The sequence below is a fragment of the Citrus clementina genome, unplaced genomic scaffold (assembly GCF_000493195.1).
Source record: "Citrus clementina cultivar Clemenules unplaced genomic scaffold, Citrus_clementina_v1.0 scaffold_4, whole genome shotgun sequence".
In the NCBI taxonomy this organism is placed as follows: domain Eukaryota; kingdom Viridiplantae; phylum Streptophyta; class Magnoliopsida; order Sapindales; family Rutaceae; genus Citrus; species Citrus x clementina.
This window is the reverse complement of record NW_006262274.1, coordinates 24,849,050-24,873,695: the sequence shown is the minus strand read 5'-3', so window position 1 is coordinate 24,873,695 and position 24,646 is coordinate 24,849,050. Positions and strand designations below refer to the sequence as shown.

Genomic DNA, 24,646 nt, shown 5'->3' with positions numbered 1-24,646 from the left:
AAGATTAAAGGGTTACTTTGCTGCATCTTTGGATTTTGTCATTTGGTTATTTTAATTTGGTGTACAAGTTATATTTTCTAGTAATTTATTTTCTCTCTGCATAACACGTGATTTGAGACTAGCGTCATTGTCAAGGAGGTTGGTAACCAATACAGGTGACACAAATTAGTCTCTATCAACACTAAAACTGGTTTGATGTAGGGCATCATTACATTACCAAACTTGGGCTAAAAAATTCAGAATCAACATAATTGTTGCTGGTGTTTCTGTAATTAGCTAACTTGTAAAATTCTATGATTTGTGTCATTAACAAGTAATCTTATGTTATTATTGAGATCTTGAATTGGAGACTCTCTGCCTGCTTCCACTTACCTTAAAATTCATTTTCTCGAAGATAATGAAACAAGAACCTGACCGGCATAATAAAATAAGATGGGGGTATTTGAGACCTTATATCGGGTGCAAGACCAAGAAAGATAGGGAAAACACAAAACACCAAGCCAACTGCATACGGCTAGAAATATTGTTGCAGCCAAAATTAACCAGTTGATGGAGACAAGTTTTGGAATTTTTACTCAAATGTTTTGTTTTTGGCATAATGTTGTACTCAATTATTAAAACAAAGAAGAAGCTGGTTTCAAACTTCAAAAACTAGGAGAGAACAACGTAATGTGTAACACGGTTGTAGTGGACAGCGGCAAGCAAGCAGGAAAATTAATTGATATTCCTGTTTCCGTAAATCAAGGCTTTATAGTTCACTAATTCTAAGCGCATGTGCCTCCCTTCCTTTTCAACTGCTAAGACATAACTTGGATACTCTGTTATCATATATATGTGAAATTAGAAAATATCGAAGTTTGACCAAAGTACAATTTTAAAAAGGGGATAATCTATCGATCAATCTGTCTACAACTCCTATTTAGTTATAATCGTGAGAAGAAGTGCCACTTTTGAAAAGAGAAACAAGTGCCATCATAACTATCATCTAGAGGAAAATTTACCAAAGAAAACGTCAAAAGGCACAAAAATTCCTGTTGTTATCTTCTGTCTCCACACCTTTGGCTTCTTGCATATGAATCTCTTTTTTATTTAATGTTGCGTTTACTTGTCAATAATCGAAATGAGCTGGAATGAGAATACAAATAAAAATAAGTTATTTACTTGACCTTCAGGAATCAGAATCGGATATGAGTTACATTGTAACAAATTACTAAAACATACTTAATGAATTATTGTCATAATTATTATTTTATACTTTAATTATAGTAATTATTTATTCAAAAACTATAATTATTAATATATTATTGTTAATAATATATTAATTATTAATTAATAGTAATAATTATATTAATAATTATCATAATAGTATATTAACTAATTAATAATAATAATAATGTATGAATTAATTAAAATAATTGTATTAATAATCATTAAAATTATAAATTAATTAATTACTTATAATTATCAATATATTATTGTGAATAATATATTAATAGATTAATTAATTAAAATAATTATATTAGCAATTATTATAATAGTATATTAATTAATTAATTAATTATAACAATGTATATTAATTATTGTGATTATTTATCAAAAATTATAATTATTAATAATTATTGTTAATAATATATTAATTAATTAATTATAATTGTTAATATAATTATTATAGTAGTATATTGATTAATTAATTAATATATTAATTATTGTGACTTTATAAAAAATTATAAATAATAATTACTATTGTTAATAATATATTAATATATTAATTCATTAACATTATTATTAATTATTAATAATAATATATGAATGAATTATAATCGTTATATATTAATTATTATAATTATTTATTAAAAATTTATAATTATTAATAATTATTGTTAATAATATATTAATTAATTATAGATAGAACAATATGGACATTTTTAATTTCAAAAAAGAACAAAATAGTCATTCTTAGGAATGAGAGACTCATTCTCATTCCCACCTCCCCGTCTAAATAAGTCTCCCATTTCTCATTCCAAATTATGATGGACCTCATAATTCTAATTTTATTTTGCAAAATAAACAAGTTCTACTTCCCTAACCCAAGAAGTAAAAGCAACGTAAAATTATTTTCAAAGCTACTACCATTCCATTCAACGATTTATGCTGCGGGAATTGAAAATTTGGTCATATTCCGGCACAAAAATCGGCTCAATTAAACAAAATGTAATAAGCCATTAAAAATTCTTAAGTGTTTCTCGAAATACTATCAGATGAGGAATATATATATATATTTAACACAAATAATTGTCAACTCAGCACTAAGCTTCTTACTGAGGCTTCCAGAGTCCGTCCATAAAAATAACATTGCTGGTAAAATGTTGCCCATGCAAATATCAAACAAGGTAGCAGTAATAACCAGATCAATTTGGAAAAGTAAAGAAATATAACTAATGGACTTTGTTGGGCCAAAAAGAAAGTAAAACAAAAAAAAAAAAAAAAAATTGAAGGGGAAAAATAAACTCTTATCTCAATACTACAAAATATCAACTGAAAAACAAATCACCTACGAGATCATTGATGTTCTGAAAACTATCCTCACTAGACTGCATCCAGAAAAAGCACATGAGATGTAAAAGCCAGACAATATCTTTGTAAGGAAACCAAAGAACCAAAATCCTGTAGTAGCAACCTGCGGAGCAGTTCTTGTGTGTACAATGAATTAAGGATCAGTGCCCCAGTATGACAAATATGTGAAAAATGTTCAAACTTGAGATGAATCTCCCAAGGATTTCAAGATTTCTCAACTTAATCTGACATTTTGTCTTGTCTTGATCATTCTTTTTAATGTTGCCAACCAGAAGTTGCACTCATCCCAGTCACTAGTTGTAAGAAGCACCTGTTGCAGGCAGAAAGAAAAAAAAAACAATTGAAGCTTCAATCTCATTTTCAGCTTTCCAACACTCGCATGGAATAGTCGGCAAAAGTAAAATTATCTTATTTTCATTTCCAGTGGTTTACCTGGATTTGTAGGGCTGTACCAAAATCGTTATTGTCCAAAGCCTGGCAGAGCTGAACGAGCTTATCAGCAGCATTTTTAGAGATGTCCCCGCTGTTAAGCTTGGCAAACAAAGCACCTATTTTCCTTGAATTGTCTTCTATTTCCCGCTTTTTTGCTGGATTTGCACGTGAGCCTCCAAGTGCTTCTGATGTCTCGTTAAAGAGTCTTGTCAATGTATTGATGACAGGTTTTTGATGGGCTGGAGGAAATCATGCAAAAACAAGCCAGATTAATAAGATAACTGCGTAAGAAAAAATTATCACAGCATATGGAATGCTACCAAATTAAGCAGTGGGATTAAATCTCATAAATAAGTTGAAGAAACAATTACCGGGTACATTTGAAGCATCGACAGTCTGTATTGTAGGTGGTGGAGCTGCAGGTGTTACAGCTGGTTGTACGGGTGCTGACTGAGGACTGGCTGGTTGCATTGATCCCATGCCAGGTCTTTGGACAACTCCTGAACCACTCATGGGCATGAATCCCGTAGGAGTGGGTGTGGGAGCCACAACATTGGGCATTTTTGGGCCTGGAACAGCCCCAATTTGTGATGGGAGAGAGCCCCGTGCATCAGAAACAGGAGGTACAGGGTAGCCCGGATTAGAAACTCCCTGAAACATTCATTCAAAGAGATATTCAGTCTGCCAGTCAAGAGAACAACGTTGACCCAAAAAAAGGAAATTGAATACACTTATACAGACAGGGTACAACTGAGAACCCAATGTGGGTTGCTGATATTGCTCTGCATTTCTCAGCACAGGAGGAGTAGAAGGAATGAAGGGTCTCATGGCCGGCTGAGAGGTAACAGGAGCAGGGGCGGAAGCAGTAAAATTAGGCTACAATGAAAACAGATGAAACAAAATTACTCATAAAGCTCACTTGAACAGAACATTTTTCATTAAATGATAAGTAATAGACAACTAAACAAGACAAGTCTTAGTGAAGTCTAGTGCATGATAATGAAAGGCTATATTTTGAGTGCCAAAAACGTTACAGATAACAAGAGAAACCTTTTCAGAGTAAGGTTGATAAAGAGTTAAAGATGAAAAAAATAATTCAAAGTACTTGAGTTGCCTGAGGTGGAATGAATAAACCAGGCTGTGGTGCAGGTTGATACGCAGCAGAAGCACCATATCCTCTTCCATTGCTATAAGGGCCCAATGGCTGCTGATAATTGTCACCATATGTACCTCCAGGAACACTCTGATGCAATGGCGATTGGGCTGGTTCCTATAGCAAGACACAAGAAAATAATTGAAGTTCTGTTCAAAAGCAAGGCAGCGAAAAAATCAAATAGCGACTATAATTAGAAAAAAAGAAAATTACACAAAAACCTGCACTCACCTGATAATATTGCTGATCAACCATGCCATATTTGGACTGATCAACACCATGCACTGGTGCATGTTGAGAGTTCTCAAAAGCCATAGCTGCAGCTTCTTTTTCTGGGACAATAAATCAGAAGAAACCATCAGAGGTACTTGATGCAGTAAGCAGCAAAATAGAAGGCTATACAATAAACCTCATTCCAGTGAGGTTATGCTGAAACCAGCAATGGGATCACCTATTGGCATGCAAAAAATAAATAATTAACTAACTAAAAAGGAAATCCTCGGAAGTCCTTACCAGGTTCTATAGATCGAGCAATACGATCTCTTAAGACCGTAAGTTCAGGTGACAATTCATCTGATCCCAATAGTTTGAGATACTCCATAGCAGTGGTTAGAAGCCCTTGACTAGCTAAAATTTCCGCATACTTCTCAACAAGCTTGCACAGAGCTGCACTAAATCGCTTCTGTCCAGTTGCCAAAGCTAGGACAATAGTCTTCTCCATCAAATCCTAAATTAATAAATATTATGTCAACATTGATTACTTTCTACGCAAAAGACATGTTTGAATATACTTGTAAAAGCTGCACACTAACCTGAAGAAGATCAACATAGGATTTCCCTTCATGCTCAGCTGCCAGGCTCCTTGACCAAATTTCGACTGTTTTGTCAATGTTCCCAGCACATATATAACAAAGAGTTGCCGCCAGAGTATTACCAGCAGCCAATAGTTTTGAAGCAAGTGTGTCACAAAGCATAGTCCATTCCTCTCTCTGAGCGAACTGCTTATCATGACGACAAGAAGTACATAGTGAGTGATACAACTCCAAGCTCAAGTCCAATTTTCAAGCATTCAAACATTATAAATTCTTTTTCAGTAACAACTAATAATAACAGCCTGTTTTCTCCACATGATAAGGTAGATAGCCTGTTTTCTCCACCTAATAAGGTAATAATCAGGATTTATAGGCCTGTGCAAGTATAAATAAAAGCAGTATGAGTGGTATCAAGTCAAGTAGATCATATCATCTGCAAGAAATTTTTACCAACAATTCAGCCTAATAGGTAATATATCATAAGCACTCGAACTTTAAAAGCATTTCACCAAGTACAGGTGAGTGATCAAGTCAGGCACTTTCATTCCATTCCAATATTCAATTACTGTTGGCATTTATCCTATGAGGAACATTAGAGGAAACAAAATAACAATAAATTGCAAAAAAGTAATTATGTAGGACATTATTAATCTTCTAATAATGTCCTACATCATGTAGCAGGCAATCTATTCTCACACAACCACAAATCTAGATCTTCTTCCAGTGATTAAAATACTTACAGTACAGAGAAGAGCAAGTGTTTCTTTCCAAAATTTCAGAGGCCTGGAGTTCACAAGGCTCAACAGATCATTATTCACCATAGCAGAAACAACCTGAAAGCAAAATGGCAAGTACAAAGTGAACGTTCAATCATAAACAATAGTACAAATACAATGTTTATTAGGTTAAAGACTAACAGTTTTGTGAGAGCATAAGCTACCTTCAAGTAAGGCGAACGATTCATCTTAAGATACTGATCTCGAGTACGATCCCACAAAGCAGCACCACCGACGTGAGCAATAACTAAAGCATCAGCCATTTTATTTGCAGATATGCATAGTGCAACTGCCCCCTTATAGTCTCCAACAACCAAAGCACGTTGAACACTATCATCAAATGATGGATCCGAACTCTCCTCCACTCCATCAGCTTCTTCTTTTAGTTCTTCTGTACTAGGAACAGAACTCTCAACAGCAAAAGTATTACCAGAAGTTGATACAGGCGTGTCTGCTTTTGGACTTGGAAGATTGTTAAAGAAATCTTCTCCATTATCAGCAGTAAAGATGGTGGCTTCTTTATCACGTTGATGTGCCCCTTTATCTGCTACTTTATCCTCAAGTCCAATCGCATTTACTTCCTGGGAAAGATCATCTTGTACAGTATCTTTTTCTTCAGTTGGTAAAGTAAAACCAAGGTGGGTAAGCAACTTCGTTCTAGCTGTGCCATCGTCTTCAAACATAACTTTTAGGAAGCCCCATGTTTCTCTGTCATCCTCAGATCTGTTTTAACAGTCAAATGAAGAGAGATGTCAATATGTCAATTTCTAATTTGAAGCACTAGACAGAAGAAGAAAAGAATCTGCATGTCTCAGAACTGCTGACGTACTTGCATTCTTGTGATTTTTTCTCGCACAAAGCTCTCAATGAAGACCTCTCCCCATTTTGTATTGATTCTTCAAATTCAGATGAGCGACCAACCAAACTGTCTTCTGTAACTAAATTATGCACAAAAACCTTGAACAAGGAAACATGGAGAAGATAATTAAGTAGATGATGAAAACTGTCATTAAAGCAGAAGAGTACAGACAACTCGCAGAAATGTTACCTCTGAAGTACGTCCAGCAGATGACTTGGGATGAAAAGAAACAAGCTTTCCTCCAAATCCAAAGGATGCCCCAGCTGGACGTTTATACCATTTTGGGGCTCTCAGAGGTGCTGCATCAAAAGGATAGCATGTTAGAAGAGATGTCAAAAGTAAAATTCTCCAAAGCATCTCCAACAGATGACTTGTGAAGAAACGAAAGTCAAATTTATAGATGGATGCCAAGGCCAGAATAGCAATGGAGCCAAAAACTTCATCCTATGGTTTGAGACAGATTTCTGAATTAAAAGCTAACTGAAAATCCACAAACTCTATAGTAGTCAATTCTATGACAAAATACGTGACAACTGTTGAAAGAACTATATTACCTGCACTGAAATTGCTATCCCCAACACCATACCGGCTGCAACCCTGAAGAAAGAGAGAAATAAATATGCATGGAGAAGTAAGGCCAAAACATTCTTTTGACGACACCATCAAAGGAGAATACAGTATCTCTACCATGTTAAGGAGGGGAAACAAATAAGGTAAACAAGGTACAATAATAATAATAATAATAGAGTATGACAAATTTCTCATTTTTCAATTAGCTTTAAGATTTCTATGCTTGTACAATTCTCCTAGGACCAAAATTTATCAGTTCTTTCTAGCCATGCATCGAATGAAAGCCAGCCTTATCTACACATTCCAATGAAGTGCCTAAACGAATATATTCACCAAATAGATACAAGCGGCAAAGACTATCAGCTGGTTATGACCATACAACTCTTCGACATTGTTTGCATTCAGAAAACAATAAGTGGACTTTAGTAGAACCACGCTCAATCAATGTCCACCATTCTGATAGTTTCTTTTCTGACAACATTTGCTACAGAAAACCAAAACAGCTTTACAAAATAAATCTTTACAAAAACACAATAGAGCACACCTCAATATTATAAATTCCAATTTTTCCATCAAATGATGATGCAGATATCACTCCAGGAATCTTCGGATACCAGTGTATGTCAAAATTCCAGTTGGTGCCAGCTGGCAATTCAGAGACTATCTGCATCAACATTTTTATAAGAAAAACAAAAAAGAAAAGTGTTAACACAGAAAGAGTTACTCTTGACAGTGTGAAGAAGAAACAAAATAAAAATACAAGGAGTTATTCCAAATAAATTCAATGCAAGTTAAAGACTACCAAATTTACCTCACCACTGACTGTGTCCCAGCAAATAGTACGATTATCTTTTGCACAAGTGAGCAAATACGAGCTGTCATTTGGACACCAGGACATTGCAATTACACCTGGAGTCAGATAAGCAGTAAAAATATCAGATATTTAAACCTATGTGCAGTTACATCAAGAAAGCATAGTACTGCTGTAACAATAGGCATATGCATAGTAGCCAAAGGGGATATGTTGCATCATAAAAGCTTAGGATATTTATCAAGCCAGCCAAAAATTGACCATCAATCGAAAGTACATAGGTGTAACATCCCAAGAATATACATAAATTGGTAGAACATCAATAAATATGCAATAAAGAATCATGTTGTGGAGTGCCATACCTTTGGTGTGCCCCACAAACTCTTTTACTGGTGACATTGTATTTCGCATGTCCCAAAGCTGTGTGCAAACATCATTATACATTCACATAGTTTGCAAAGCAATTCTACTAAAAACAAAAGACTCTGCAAAAGCAAACCCATTACCCTCAGAGCAGGTGAACTATCTTCGTCTGATGCAACAACAAGCTGAGTGGCAACATCAGGATTCCACTGCAGAACAGAGCACCGCCGTTTAATTGACTCTGAGAAGCTGCCAGTCAACATAAGAACATTAATTTATCTTAAAGAAGCTGTTGGACAATAATCAAGAAAAAAATAATAAGAAAATTTTGACAGCAAACATGAAAATCACTCACCTTATTACAGGTTTTTGCTTCTTTAAGTCCCAAACCACTGAGAAAACAAATATATATATATATATACACACACACAAACACACACAGAGATTAAATATTCCTAGACCCAAAAAAAAATCTCAGAGAACTTATAAATCAGATGTCTTTTTCTTTTCTCACCAGTTGTCCCATTGTAAGAAGTGGATGCTAAAATGTGTTGAACCTTGCTATTCCATGAAACAAATGAAATTTCACCTTGAGCTGCAGAACCATTACCCTGCGCAAATATTGCACAAACCGTGTCAAATGCCCCGAAAGATTTAGAAAAACGTAACTGGAAGGAAAGAGAGATTCTGTCTCAGGAAAACAAATATTTCTAGGACAGACTTGTAGGCAGAGATGCTTCACAAAGTAAAATAATATATTTTATCCCAAACCTGGGGGGCCGGGGAGGGGGAACAATAACAGCAAAGGAAAAATCAAACTTATACTATAGTAAATGCAGATAATGCTCATCAAACACCTCTTCATATTGTAATAAAATTTTGCATATAATAAAATCTACCAGTTAACATTCAATATGCACAGAAAAGTCAAATGAAAAGCTTTTTGAAGTGGTAAACAGCCAAAGGCAAGTATAAGATGGCATATTAATTGAGTAACAAAGATCGCTACGTGCCCTGAGAGGTGGGAAATGAGAAGGTTCAGCTGGTGCTGACAAATCCCAGATGCAGATTTCACCATCATCAGCACCAGAGGCAAGTAAGTTGGGAGTGAAGGAATTAAACTCAAGACCACGAACCTGAAAATGGGGAAAAAAATAAAAGAATTAATCTCACCATCCAAACATTACTTCATTAGATATCTCATGGGCAAATCTAACAACCAAATAATACTAGGCTTATCAGAAAAAAGAAACTCACAGGTCCTTTGTGCCTTGAAAGATGTGCAATGAGAGGATTTCCACCAGTTTCCCCGGAACTGAGCAAAAATTACAGGTGGACAGCAAAATTAATTCCGTAAGTATATATACTACTACTGCTCCAGTTTAATTTACACAATTAGGGTTAAAAAAAGAATGCAGCTATCACTACTTAAACTCTACCTTATCGACATAAACAGACAATACCAAAATAAACAATAAATAAAAGCAAACGGAAACATGAGGAAACAAATTCAGCATCAGAAATCTTTATGACTCCAAAAGTTAGAATCAACTGTTGTCCGATTCAGCAGATTGACATGACAAATCACAACAGAAACTATATTGTGGTTTCTTATGAAATTCTCATTCTACTTCCTAGTGTTAGAATAAGCATCTCCAATGCTCGACATTGCAAAACTACAGTTAGTAGATCCATATAATCAGTTAAATTTCCAATTCGTTCTAATTTTACAAGTGCAATAATTACTACATAGCCTCTAACATCCCTTCGTCAGTAAAACAAATCATCACCTACAATTAACCTAATTCATAAAATACCCACAAAGTACCAGTATTTGTAAACAAAACAAATCCAATAACCAAATTACAACTTTTCACAAAAGCAATAAAAAAAAACATAAATCACCTGATTAGAGATAAAGGGTTCCAAATATCAATACTCCCATCGACAAGCCCACCAGCAACAAGTCCTAGCGAAAAATCCTCAGAGCCGGATCCATTCTTTCCCCAAGCAAGCCTATTAAATCGCTCCGAGCTCGGCGATTCACCAACAAGGAGGAGATCACGATCCTCTGATTGGAAATCAAGCTTGAAGATCTCAAGGTTCGCCGAGGAGCTAAACGACAGATCAACTGCTCCCGCCATCGTTCCTGCCGCCATGTAAGGCGCATCCGGCGCAAACGCCACCGACGCCGATCTATTAATCCCCTTTATACACGCCATCGCACTAATTTCACTCCAATTCGATCTGTTTATTAGAGTGGATCTAAGAAATGAGTTTTGGTTTTGTAATTTTATTGGGGTTTCTGATTTAATTTGATCTGATTTTAATAAGAGAGGAAATGCCAACACACGATCTCTTCTTTATCTATCTCTCTTTTTCCCCTTGGCCTAGTGAGTGTGTCGTGGAATTTTAATGTGTTTTGTTGTTTTATTTCTTCGTTTTTGGGGGGTGCTTGTGTTACGATGCACTTGCGCTTATTTTTAACTCGCGCTTTCTCGGCTGTAAGTTGCACCCAGCCGTTGAGGATAGTTTTGTAAGCCGAGGGTACAGGGAATGGTTACTGATTAGTCTCATTCTCACCTGTACAACGAAGCGTAGCAAGGGATTAGTGTGACCACTCGTAGGCTATCTATTCCATAAACGAACTCAGGCGTTTTATTTCAGCCTCTCGAATCAAATAATGACGTGTGTATTTTAAGGTTTGGTGTTTAAATTACATTAATGAAACGACGGAATAGCCACCGTTTTGAATATTTTATGTTTTTACAAAATCTTGAATTTTATATTTTCACTTCATTTCCGTTACCGTCATCAGTTGATTTTGTTCTTTTAATGAACCGGATACAAATTACAGAAAAAAATAATATTTTTTCTCTGTTTCATGGGTTCAGTTATGTTATAACTGTGGTACGGCACCACAGTTGCTTTCAGTTATTGAATTCAACTAATGCAACTGTACAATTGTGGATTCAATGACCGATTGCAATTATGGTACCATATCACAATTGCAACATAATTTTGCCCCTGTTTCATTTTTTTTTTTTTTAGTAGATGCGAAAATTGTTTATAATTTGGCGGTCAAAACAATAGTTTTTAGGTTAATTGTGACAATTTTTTAGGTTAGAAACAAATTAAAATGATTTTTTAATGGTTAAAAAAAATAATGGATTAATAGTATCTGTGGATAAGATGACCATGTTTGCAATTTATAGGTTTCATTTTTTGTGTTCAATTATGATTCCAACGAAATAGTACTTACAAGAAAAAGATTGTTTAGTTAATATTTAGAATAATGCCACGCTTAGAAATTCGAAGTAAAACATTTATATTATACTTTGTACGATAATATTCTTTGAGTGGTTGAGAACATGGATAAGGATTCAATATGGTAGTTAAATAAGATAAATAAAAATTTAAAATAATTCTAATAATTGATTTAGTGCTTAATAAAAACTTAACTCAGCACTGAATCATAATCTTGAGAATATATAATACATTTAATTTTTCATGTCATTAGATGATGTAGAACTATTAACTAATAATTTTTTAATACATGTCAATAACTTTTAAACCTAAAAATTAATTTATTACAAGTCGAACAGTTCTCTCCCTTTCCTCCGTCTTCAAAAATTCATCTTTCCTCTTTCAAATTTCAAGAATAAAAAATTAAGAAATATTAATTTATTAAAAACTGCAAAAATAATAAATTGAATAAAATACCTTTGCAAGTCTCTCTCCAAGAAACATCTCCAGCCCTCCATTCACTTATGCATTTTTACATATGAGGATGAAAAATATTAGTTAGTGATTCTAGATCATCTGCCGATGTAAAATATCATATGTATTCTAAAATTTTTCCATATTAAAATAATAATATTAAAAATAAGAAGTTTGAAAGAAGAGAAATAAGTTGTCGTTAAACTTAATGAAAAAAAAAAAACAGTATGGTTTTCAAACCGCCACGTGTTAAGTAATTATCTAATATGTCATATGATTGTCAAGCATTGCGAAAGACTAAAACCCATTGCGAGGAAGAAAGTTGTGTTAACTTATATGTTTCCATAATATTGATTTTGATGATAACAAACAAAGTTAAGAATGATTAATCTTTTAAGCTCAAATTATTTAATATTCTTTTTAAATAAATCATTATTTTCACATTATAAATGTTTTGTATTTAATGGAAAAATGATTTTATGAAATTGATTATTTTTATTCTTTTTAAATAAATCATTATTTTCACATTATAAATGTTTCATATTTAATGGAAAAATGATTTTATGAAATTGGTTGTTTTTCAAAGTTTATGGTTTAATTGAAACATTTTGAAAACTTTGAAATAAACAAGTATTGCTTGAAATTTTGGTGAAGGACTTATTTGAAAAGTGTCATAGCATTTTGGGCTATAACATAATTTCAGAAAGTTTTGGGATTAACAAAGCATTACTTAGAAATTCTGAAATTGGACCTATTTGCAAAGTTTCATGACGTGTTGGGCTATGGTACAGTTTTGTAAAGTTTTGGGATCAAACTGTAATTTTAGAAAATAGTGCACTGTGAGGGTTACTGTAGCAAACGGCTAACCGTTTATTTAAAAAGGCTAACCGATAATTTCCAGAAAGCATGTTCTTTAAAGTATTGTTAATATGATGATTTTGGAAACTAACGGTGAACCGTTTATTGAAAACGGTTAACCGATTATTTCCAGTTTGCTAACCTTGAACCGTTTAGTGAGAACGGTTAAACCAAATTTGTTTTGCAGGTCTCTGGAAATTAACGGCGAAAGGGTAAGTCTAAACGGCTAATCGTTTATTTGAAAATTAGCCAAACGGTAACTTTGACCGACCGAAACGGTTAACCGTTAATGGTTAACGGCGAACCGTTTTTGTGCAGACAATCTATAACGGCTAGTTTTTCAGCTCCAACTATAAATAAGCTCAATCCAATTCAAACAAGAAGAATTCCAACGATCATCATTGAGCAAAATATTGAGAATACAACTTTCATTGAGCTTTAAATCTTTGTATTCATCTCATTCATTCACACATTGAGCTTTCACTTGTGATCAAACACATTGTGTGTGAGAGATTCATTTGTAATCTTTTTTGTAAAATCAAGTTAAAAGATTGTAAGTGTTGGGATACACTTGGGTTAAGAGATTGGGGATAATCTCTTGTTGTAAAGGTCCATTGACACCTTGGAAGTCAATTGTAAGCGGTTGAAGCCTTGGGAGGCTAGCTTAGTGAAATCCTCAAGCCCGGTGTGCTTGGAGGCGTGGACGTAGGCGGGGATAGCCGAACCACGTAAAAATCCTTGTGTTCGTTTTCTCTTCCCTTACTCTTTTAATATTGTGCTTGATTGAATTTATTGTTTTCGAATTTATTAAGGCATTAGATTAAATTGTTGTGTGGTTTGCCTAGGATAATTTTTAAAATCTCAATTCACCCCCCTCTTGGGTTGCCTAGTTAGTATTTCAAGTTGGACTGAAATTGTCTGAGAACTATGCTTAGACGAATCAGATAGAATATAAACTCATTTAAAGTTAAAATTTCACACGTCTATCTAATAATAATCATATTTTTGTATTTTAAAAAAGATTAAAAAATTGTCGATTAAAGACTCTTAGCAGCTGTCGATAAGGTGATTGATTCACATCTAATTTTTATTTTATTTCATTTACTTTCTACCCAATATCTTTTGTGGCGCGTTGTATTTATAATAATGTAAATTTATCATTCATCAGTTGCTTCTATTTTTCTTTGATCATCCTTCACCGTCCTCTTAATATACTTGACGTCCAACTCCTTCAATCTCTTCTCAATCGCCTCCATGTTCTCACACTGCATGCATGCCAACACATACGTACGTATTATGTGATATATATATATATTACACAATGGCAAACAACAGCAAACAAAAACGAAATTTAAAAAAAAAAAAAAGGTGAAACGCGTATTAGTTAAACTGTACATATATGTGTGTGTAGTAAACTCAAACATAAATTGAAAGATAAAGGAAACTCTAATACAATATGTTTTATAATGTAATATATTAAAACTTATATTATTTTAATTGGTTCAAGGTATGGTACCTGAAAAGAGATATGGTTATCCGTGGGGTCTAAGTGGGCGGAATCAGGTGGAGACAACTTATCTTCGTTGTTGGACTGCACCAAGTGAATTCCAACTCCATAATTGAACAGCCAGGCGCCAGCGAAATCGAAAGCCGGAGGTCGCTCAATCAAGACAAAGCCAAGAACTTTGGTGTAGAAATTACTAGAATCCTCGACGTTTCTGCAGAGTCTTGAAACGTGATTCAGTGACATTAAAGGAAGTTCAGGTTCCTTCTCATCAGCTTCTTTCTTGTTATTGTCCTCTTTGTTTACTCTCGTTTCTCCATTCGATTTACAGGCCTCTTTGTTTTCCTCCATTATTGTCAGTCAACTCATCAACTGACCGTGGCAGCTAGCAACAACGTTTGAGAGTCCGTTCGGATCCACCTATATATTTGTATTATTAGCTGCTAGGAGGAAGGTCGCCGCGTGCACGTGGAGGAATAGACATACAAGATGACACGTGGCGGAATGCATGAAGTGCTTAATCTGCCGTGTGAGTTTTTACCGAGGGACGCCTGTCCTCCTGTCCCGTGATGACAAGCAGGCCTTTTCTGTTGAGGCCAGTAGTCACCGGTGCATGGCTTACCTCCTACAGTGGGGGTTTTTTTTTTTGTTTTTAAATTTATTTTTAATATATTCATAATATGTTTTTAGCGGCATATTTCTAGTGTCGGCGTTAATACATCTTTTAAAAATACGATCGTATTAAAAAATCATAAAAAGTTTCAAATTTGAAGCACTATAAAGTATAACACAATTTATTTTAATTATTACAAAATAAAACAATACTTATAATATTTACCGATTACTTTTAAAACTCCAAGAAATCCATAAACAATGCCTCACTTCTAATTTGAAATATTTCATAATTTTTTTCTATTTTAAAGTGATTTATTGGCCATTATGAACGAGTTTAGTAATGCTATATTTTTTAAAATAATTGCTATTAAAACATCATTAAAAAACTCTTCAAACAATATTTACTTCTCATTTGAAGAGTCACATAAATAAAAAGTATTCCAAAAGACTTTGGAAATGAAATTCTTGAAATGAGATTGTCATAGAAGAGAGAAAAGGACAATCTTATTCGAAGAATTTTATTTTTAAAGCCTTTTGGAGCCTTTAATTTTAGTATTATATTATTTTTTTATCTTCTCGCTCTTGAAAGGAGAGATGTATTATAATTGTTATTATTTTGGTGAAGAAAAAAAATTTGATAAAAATAATATGAATATATTTTTATTCGAAGAGTCTTTTGGGAGATGACGAATTTTTTTCCACTTTTCTATTTACCACATATGTGAGTAAATAAACATTTAAAAAGTCTTTTGGTGATACTCTTAACTTTACTGTAAAAATAATCAGTAGTGAAGATAATCGGTTAAATGATTAGTAGAATTTATTTCTAAAAGTGTTATGGATTATAAAAATGGTTTATGTGTTTGGTAAATTTTACTATTAAATTATTGTAATAATATAAATGACTAAATTGAACATAATATTAAACAAAATTTATTTAAATATTTATAAAAATATACATAAAATATTTTTTTATTATGTACATAAAAAATTGATAACTAAAATAAAATTTATTTTTATTATTATTTATTTTATTTTCTCAATATGGTTAATAATAATAATTTCTTTAAAGTTAATGATTTTATTTATTAATAAACAAGGATAATTTTATATTTAAAATATATGTTAGGATATATATAAAACTGCATTAAATATAAAAGTAATTTCTAAAATCAGATTTTAAAATACTACTTCTTTATTACTTTTCAAAATGTATAATATAATGAAGTAATTTATAAAAAAATAATTCTTAAAAAAATTTACTAAATACTGAAATTAATTTTAACTTCTTGAAATCAGTCCTTCGCGGCCCTACCTGGCTACATAAGATTTGTACGTCTTTTTATTTGAGTTGACTTCATCGTATTAATAGGTTTGTTACTTTGTTAGTGCCAGGTACCAATAACAACAACAACAGCAACCATTTCCACTTCGAGACCCACCACCAAACCCAAACACGAACAAAACTCACCAACACGCACGGCACGTACCACGCGCGCACTCAGCATCACACATCACATCACTTCTGTTCTGTTTCTCTAGCCTCTTCCTCCGCTGTCTGTTCACTCGCACTCTTGACGATTCACCCAAACCAACCAAATCAAACATGTACAGGGACGTGTCGAGCTGCAACACATACAACTATGGCGACGCCCTCTACTGGAACGCGCGATACGTGCAGGAGGGCGGCTCCTTCGATTGGTACCAGCGTTACTCTGCTCTCCGTCCTTTTGTTCGCAAATATATCCCCACTTCTTCTCGCGTCCTCATGGTCGGCTGTGGCAATGCCCGTAATTTCTCCTCCACTCCGTACCTCTTTTTCTGTTTCTTCTACTTTGTCTTTGTTGTTCCCTTTTTTTAATTTATTTCTTTTAATTTCTCTGTTTGTTTGGTCGCGGCTGTTATTTTTTTTCTTTAAAAAATAATATATTTGAATTGCTTTCCACTACTGTCCTGTTTGATTGCTAAGAAAACGCGGGAAAATGGGGAGGAATTGGAGTTTGCTTGTGATTGCGAATTCTCTTCTGAGAGTCTAGGGTTTGAATTAATTAGACCGTTGGATTCTTGCAAATCTGGAATAGCACATATGAGATGTTATCTAATTATTGGATAGTTTAAATCTTTAATATTTTCTCGATACTGTTTTATGAATCGTGCTTGCAATGGAAAGTTCTTGAATTTCTTTGTAGTGATGTCAGAGGACATGGTGAAGGATGGATATGAAGATATAGTGAACATTGATATTTCTTCAGTGGCTATCGACATGATGAAAATGAAATATGAGGAAATCCCTCAGCTAAAATGTACCCTCTTTTTACAAACATTTTTACTATTTCCTGTTACATTATTTTTCCCCTTTCTCTGAAGTAACCACGGCTATTTTTGTGTTTGTTTTCTTTATCAATCTCAACAGACCTGCAAATGGATGTTAGGGATATGAGCTTCTTTGAAGACGAGTCTTTTGATGCTGTTATTGATAAAGGTATGGCTTTAAATTTGTGTTATTTATTTATTTTTAAGTTGTGGACATTGATGTTAAGTTAGTTTTTGGTATGTGGTGATACCTTGTTTTGCGGCTGAATCTTCACTCGTGGATTCCCTATCCAAAATCTAGGAACTCTTGATTCTTTGATGGTACGATGTGTATACAAATCTTCTTACGATTGCTTCTACTCATTTTTTAGCAACTTCATATATTTCACCCCATTCTAGATAAGGATTTTGTGTTTTTTTGATGCTTTCCTGATGCTTGTGATTTCCAGTGTGGGACCAATGCTCCGATTAGTGCTTCTCAGATGCTGGGAGAAGTGAGCAGGTTGTAGACTTAATTACCAGAAGTTGTAATTATGATGATCTTGATCTGTACTGTCAATAATGTTAAAGGTTCACTTTTCTTAATCCTAAAATTAGAATAATCTCATTGTTGGTTTCGTTATATTGTGTTCCTGGGAAGGGGTAGGTGTATTCATTTTCGACTGTTTCTCCCAGTCTTCATCAAATCTGTGTGTCTTCAATTGCTATATCTTAAGCTAAATTTCATTCTTTTTTCTCCTGCAGGCTTCTTAAACCCAGAGGGATATATATGTTGGTAACGATTCCCCTAGAGAATTAACGTTATTTCGGTAATTTTTTACTTCATTGTATATATGTGATTTGTTTCAAATTTGCGGTCAACAGATAACCTATGGTGACCCGAAAGCAAGGATGATTCATTTGAAATGGAAGGTCTACAACTGGAAAATTGAACTGTACATAATAGGTAAGTTCTCTTTTTCCCCTTTGGCTGTTCATATTCTTTCACCAACCAATTCAAAAGGATTTTAATCACTTGAGAGTATCTGAACCTTTTAGTGCTTTTAGATAAATCATCCTTTAAATGAAACAAATACACACACACACAAATATACATATACATATAATTCATCTTTAGGTTATAATTCTACTTGTTGCTTAATATTATCCAATGAATCTTATATTTTAAGCGAATGGAATTCAGATAATTTAATGAGATCAACTTGATTGATGTATATGTTGATATCTTATTCTAAAATCTAAAGTTTGTTTCTGTTTTTGCTCATTTCAAGGAGTCCTACTAGAATTTTGATTTTTAATTTTTTTAATTCTGGAAGTGAGATTTAAGACAGCGTATAATGTCTTTGGGACTGGTGGAAGCACCTACGAGATCCATCACCATACATGGCTGTGGATCTGGTTGGTAAACACCGCCACTCATATCAAATATACATGTGCACGAGGAGATCGGTATGTGGTTTTGTCGAAGTGAATTGCAAGATGTAGGAGTCCAATCCCAACTTTTCATGGTCTTGAGTTCAGATCTTTGGAGTCTGAGTTTTGGACAGGATTTCTTATTCTATTTCCTAATTGGTTTCACCAGTGACAAGTACACATAGGGCACCACTTTTACGAGGGCTCTTGCCATTACATGGGAGGACTAATATGGATGATTTTGTCATTGAGGAAATGGAAATGAATTCCAAGTAGCTCGTGGTGTCCTTGGATTTGTTGTACCTTGAGATTTATGCTTCTGTCTTGCCTTCAATTTATGATTTTTTTTTGGTTAATTTATTTATTCTTGGTTGAGGGAAAGGAATCTTAATTTATGTTTTAACAATCAGTTTTCTCATTTGTTTGCAGCAAGACCAGGATTTGAAAAGCCCGGAGGCTGTAGTTCTTCGATGAAATCATCTCTGGAACCTGTTCCCATCACTGATGACGGCCAACTTCCAGCAGAATTTGTTTTGGAAGATCCAGATTCTCACTTTATATACGTGTGTAAAAAGATGAATGATATGGATGAAAATCATATACCCAGCTATACATTGAAAGGTGATATTTTATAGGGAACACGTTTCAATGAAGCTCCCAGGTGCTTGGCTTAACAAACTTCAACATGTATCCTCGCGATCTGTACCATTAGTCTCCTCTTGTACAACCCGGAACTAGTATTAGGCATTCCTACAGTGTTTGTGAGATAAGTATTACTCTATCTTTATGTTCCAACTTGTTCATTTAGTTTTAGGATTTGAAAAATAAGATTGAATCGAGATGATGAATCCCCACCAGAGAGACAACATTAGTTAAGTAAATTCAGACTTGATTACTTGTCGGGAGTTAATATTGAAGTTTATTTTGATTTAATAGTTTTAGCATTTAAGCCAATATGGTGAATCCTTGGAATTGAATATTTAAAGATTTCAAAGTTTTGGATTGAATTAGTGGAATTTGTAATTTACATAATTGACATTACCGCTACTGACAAAACAAATGAGAGAGAAATAGAGAGGGGCCCTTTTCACAGCCGTTGTAACCTATACCAGCCTATTCGAATCAGTCTCTTCTCCTCAGCGAATTCGTATTTCAAAGCATTCATTAATTAAGTCCTCCCTCCTCCCTTCGCCCGCGTGCAGTGTGTAAGGAGACATCCGTATCTGAAGTTGTGTTATATAACAAAGCTATCTCTAACTAAGCAGGTAATTAGGTTTGATATTGTTAAGATTTGAGGGTCCATAAATAAACAGGCCATTCCATATTAAAAAAAAAAAACTAAGAAAAACAGGTGGGAATCGTATGCATTAAACAAATTTACACATTTCTTTCGTACGTATTGATAGACTCTCAAGGTCTTTCGTGTGTTAAGTGAAAGTTATCACCACCAACTATTTCTCTAATTAAGAAAAATGTCTTACTCGTTAAGTACGCGGGTAATTCATTTATAACCTGCATAATGTGAACATAGATTATCGCGTTTGGTTGGTTTCTTGGTTCAGTGTCTTTCAGAATTCTCTATGTATGTGTATCTTCACCTTCCAATTATGGATCAGTAAATTTATTATCGTTTTCCAAAATAGCAAGACTATTTCTTGCTTATAGGCCACAGCTCACACCATTAATTAGTTTCTCCATATGTATAAAAACGCTGATTCTGACTCCAATGTCAGTTGATCAGTTTTGAGTAATGTCTGGCTCCGGTGGAGTGGAATCGGGAGAGAGGCAGGTTGCCCTTTCCCAGGATAATGTCAAAGGAAATAAGCTTTTGCCACAAAGATATGACTCATTAGACCTCGAATCCGGTGCGGTTTCCGGTTACCATGGCCGTAGCTCAAAGGTGATCGGCTGGAACCCAATAAACTTTTATTAATTTCTTGAAAACTAACTCAAATTTATATAATTTTGTTTCAATTTCCTCTTTTGTTTCCAAGGCTATGAAGTGGTCGGTGATACTGCAACTAGCATTCCAAAGCATTGGCATAGTGTATGGAGACATTGGTACGTCGCCCCTGTACGTGTTCTCGAGCACTTTTCCTAATGGAATCAACCATGCAGATGATGTTCTGGGCGTGCTTTCATTGATTCTATATACACTCACTTTGATCCCTCTCATCAAGTATGTGTTCATCGTCCTGCATGCCAACGACAATGGTGATGGTAAGATAGATATCAATTCATATTTATTCTCCTTAATCGATATAAATAAGATAAGAGTAAGATCAAAAGGAGGATGTGTAATTTTATTTGAAGTGTGATGATGAGATATATACATTATGAAGGTGGGACATTTGCTCTCTACTCTTTGATATGCCGATACGCTAATGTGAGCTTGGTTCCGAGTCAACAAGCCGAGGACAGCAATGTTTCCAATTTCCAGCTTGAGTTGCCGGGCAATAAACACTCTAGAATGGCGTCGAGTCTCAAGTCCAAGCTTGAGAACAGTCGGGTTGCCAAGTTTTTCTTATTCTTTGCCACCTTACTCGGTACTTCCATGCTCATCGGGGATGGTGTTCTAACTCCTTGTATCTCAGGTTAATTTGCGCAACCTCTTTGATTCATCATGTTAAATTTTAAACTCATCGATCCAATAGCGACTCTCATGCTGTTGTTATTGCTGTTAACATAAAGGGCAGTCTTATCAGCTGTGGGAGGCATCAAGGAAGCCACTTCTGCAATGACAGAAGGTACTTTCTCGTGTAACTGGAAACAGTAATATTGTGCCTTCACCTCCTAGCTGTTGTGGGCAATCTTGTGGCCTAAACAGATTTCACATGATATGTTTACTAAGATTTGCCTGCCTCCTCTTCTTAAACAGATAGGGTTGTTTGGATATCAGCAGCTATCTTGGTTTGCCTTTTCTTGTTTCAAAGGCTTGGAACGGACAAAGTGGGATACACATTTGCTCCAATACTTCTTGTTTGGTTCGCATTCATTGCTGGAATTGGCATCTACAATATTATACACTATGATCCAACAGTAATTAAAGCTTTAAACCCAAGGTACATCGTTGATTATTTCAGAAACAACCAGCAAGCTGCTTGGATATCCCTTGGTGGCATTATCCTGTGCACTACAGGTACTCTTTCCAGCCATTAGTATATAAAGTAATTAAATAATACCTTGAGCAATCTTCCAAGCTTTTTGTTTATTTATTTATTTTTAAATCAGGGGCGGAAGCACTATTCGCCGATGTTGGCCACTTCACAGTTCTCTCGATACGAATAAGCACCTGCGGTGTGGTCTATCCAGCTCTCATTTTGGCTTATACCGGACAAGCTTCCTTCCTTCGCAAGCATCCTGATCTTGTCTCGGATACCTTCTTCAAGTCTGTACCAGGTAAAGATTTTTTTTTTTTCATTTTTTATTGTCCTCGCTTCTTTATCTTTTGATCAAGTAGTGACATATATGGGTGTGTGGTGAAATAATTATCAGGTCCTGTGTACTGGCCAATGTTCGTGGTGGCGGTATTGGCAGCAATCATAGCAAGTCAAGCTCTAATTTCAGGAACTTTCTCCATAATCCAGCAATCCCTTGCACTGGGATGTTTCCCTCATGTCAAAATCGTACATACTTCGTCTGAGTATGAAGGACAGGTTTACGTTCCCGAAGTCAATTACCTACTCATGCTCGCTTGCATAGGAGTTACTATGGGTTTCAGGACAACCGTAAAGATTGGCAATGCATACGGTAATTAATCGACAACTCAAATAATTCAATTTCCTGCTTTATTCACTCACAAAACTAAATCATGCACAATATTCAATCTGCTAGTAATCATACTAATGCAGGGATTGCGGTGGTGTTTGTAATGACATTGACATCATCCTATCTGGTACTTATCATGATAATGATTTGGAAATCCAACATACTTTATGTAATCTCATATGTTCTTATAATTGGTTCTGTGGAGCTCATCTATTTAAGTTCAGTTCTCTACAAATTTGATCAAGGAGGATACTTGCCATTGATCTTTGCTGCGGTTCTAATGACTATAATGTATGTTTGGAACAATGTGTATCGAAGGAAGTATTTTTATGAGGTGGAGCACAAACTCTCACCGAGAAGGATAAATGATATAGCTGCTAACACAAACATTTGTCGAATTCCTGGACTTGCCTTGTTCTACTCTGAGCTTGTTCAGGGCATCCCTCCTATATTCAAGCATTATGTGGAGAATGTACCTGCATTGCACTCGGTCCTTGTTTTCGTCTCCATCAAATCTCTACCTATTAGCAAGGTTCCAGCAGATGAACGATTCATTTTCCGTAGAGTGGAACCAAAGGAGCTTAATATGTATCGTTGTGTTGGAAGATATGGTTACATGGATGTACGAGATCAGGAAGAGCCCTTCGAGAGAATTCTTGTTGAAAATTTGAAGCAGTTCATTAGAGATGACTACAAGTTCTCTCCACAGAGCCAGGAGTCTGCTCACGACTCGGACGAGGATACCATCCATGGGGTGCAAAAAGAGGCACTGGAAAGAGATATTGAAGCAGTTGATAAAGCGTGGGAAGCTGGAGCTGTTCACTTGATTGGTGAAAATGAAGTGGTTGCAGCCGAGGGAGCTGGAATTGGGAAGAGGCTTATGATAAATTATGCCTTCAATTTCTTGAAGAAAAATTTGAGAGGAAGTGAGACAGTGTTTGATATTCCTCACAAGCGCATGGTTAAAGTGGGAATGACTTATGAGCTTTAGATCACTTCATTATATATGCACCTATGCAGATGCAGTTGGTTTGATAGACTTGTAAGCCTTATGGTGAATGTATATGTAAATTAGAATATTCTTATATTAATAATTTACCAATTAGAAACTCAAGTCTTGCAATTTACTGTTTATTGGTCTAATTCTGCAATTTTTCTGCTACATATATCGACGCTATTATCCGACGTGGGAGGCACCAAGGCAAATTTGTTGAATATATCTTTATGCCTCGTTTAACAAACAGATGCGCTTGTCTCCTCTTTTAGTGCAGATAGGATTGCTTGGAAATTTGGGTGCTATCTTGGCTGGCTGGCTGGCCTCTTCTTATTTCAAAGATTTGGAGGCTTGGCAATGGCAGCAATTCAAGCTCTCAAGTTTTCCTCGTGCAAAAATTGTGTGATAGGTGGTGCAAGTATGAAGGGCAAGTTTATGTTCCTGAAGTACAAAACAAGTAATTTTGTTGTATGTTTGAGAAAGTCCCTGGAATTCGAGCTTACTTGCTGTATGATTGCGGTCGTTTTGGATTCACTAATGATATATAGAAGTGCAAAAAATAACATAAAAGTAGCATCTCATCATTATAGGATTAAAAAAAAAAATTACACTACATAACAATAATAAAAAAAAATTCACTATAAATCAAATTTTTTTTTGTTTTTTAATGTTTTGTAATTTATACTCTTTTCCATACAAAACATCATTATTCTTTTGGATTTGAATTTAACCGTGAAAGTAGAATAATGGTTCCTTGGAATTGGGTCTTTTGTGCCAATAATAAGATTAATTGCCGAATTATTTTCGCTAGAGTTGGCAGGCTTCATTATATTGTTACATTATGTGTGCATATAACAGGTGTGGATGCTTTTATTTTAGTTTCGTTGTATTCAAACTACTAGTTATTAAAAATTAATAATACACCCGTGAATTAACAAAGTATTATAACACGATTGGGTAAACAAAATTATGTGGGTCATGTAGTTTATAAATTTAAAGTATAGATGACATCACCTACAATTTAGGATCATGTATGACGTGCCATTTGCTTGTTCAGCACATAGATGACAAGTGTAAAATTTTTACTCCAAAAATAAAGTCTGTACGACAC

General features: G+C 34.7%; 4 protein-coding genes across 6 annotated transcripts; 2 read left to right on the top strand and 2 right to left on the bottom strand.

The window, feature by feature from the left end:
- Positions 1-2,292: 2,292 nt before the first annotated feature.
- On the bottom strand, positions 2,293-10,796 carry LOC18043739 (protein transport protein SEC31 homolog B). 2 transcript variants are annotated; one of them, XM_006438863.2, is made up of 22 exons: positions 10,256-10,796; positions 9,608-9,665; positions 9,364-9,486; positions 8,865-8,961; positions 8,706-8,742; positions 8,494-8,599; positions 8,350-8,407; positions 7,988-8,085; positions 7,721-7,840; positions 7,161-7,203; positions 6,796-6,905; positions 6,577-6,704; positions 5,912-6,470; positions 5,712-5,804; positions 4,972-5,157; positions 4,673-4,886; positions 4,391-4,491; positions 4,112-4,276; positions 3,748-3,882; positions 3,378-3,657; positions 3,007-3,245; positions 2,293-2,884 (listed from the first exon to the last, which is right to left on the bottom strand). In XM_006438863.2, the coding sequence occupies exons 1-22, from the start codon at positions 10,570-10,572 to the stop codon at positions 2,789-2,791; spliced, it is 3,363 nt and encodes a 1,120-aa protein (XP_006438926.2). In that variant the 5' UTR covers positions 10,573-10,796; the 3' UTR covers positions 2,293-2,788. The 2 variants fall into 2 exon arrangements, with proteins under 2 accessions (XP_006438926.2, XP_024041137.1); XM_024185369.1 differs by having other exon boundaries at positions 4,121-4,276.
- A 3,289-nt stretch (positions 10,797-14,085) lies between these two features.
- LOC18043738 (metallothiol transferase FosB) lies at positions 14,086-14,786 on the bottom strand (the record flags this gene model as incomplete). The annotated part of the gene is made up of 2 exons (XM_006438862.2): positions 14,086-14,193; positions 14,445-14,786. Coding segments are annotated over 2 exons (450 nt in total), but the record flags the coding sequence as incomplete, so codon positions are not given.
- A 1,672-nt stretch (positions 14,787-16,458) lies between these two features.
- LOC18043737 (methyltransferase-like protein 13) lies at positions 16,459-19,963 on the top strand. 2 transcript variants are annotated; one of them, XM_024185838.1, is made up of 9 exons: positions 16,459-16,837; positions 17,237-17,350; positions 17,461-17,529; positions 17,662-17,681; positions 17,810-17,862; positions 18,105-18,135; positions 18,225-18,306; positions 18,677-18,809; positions 19,203-19,310. In XM_024185838.1, exons 1-9 carry the CDS (start codon positions 16,654-16,656, stop codon positions 19,216-19,218), a joined length of 702 nt encoding a protein of 233 aa, XP_024041606.1. In that variant the 5' UTR covers positions 16,459-16,653; the 3' UTR covers positions 19,219-19,310. The 2 variants fall into 2 exon arrangements, with proteins under 2 accessions (XP_024041606.1, XP_006438924.1); XM_006438861.2 differs by lacking the exon at positions 18,677-18,809 and having other exon boundaries at positions 19,203-19,963.
- Positions 19,964-20,245: 282 nt separating this feature from the next.
- Positions 20,246-23,593, top strand: LOC18043736 (potassium transporter 5). Its single transcript, XM_006438859.2, has 8 exons — positions 20,246-20,673; positions 20,768-20,993; positions 21,116-21,367; positions 21,470-21,520; positions 21,652-21,912; positions 22,005-22,172; positions 22,269-22,523; positions 22,625-23,593. Exons 1-8 carry the CDS (start codon positions 20,524-20,526, stop codon positions 23,530-23,532), a joined length of 2,271 nt encoding a protein of 756 aa, XP_006438922.1. The 5' UTR covers positions 20,246-20,523; the 3' UTR covers positions 23,533-23,593.
- Positions 23,594-24,646: the final 1,053 nt, after the last annotated feature.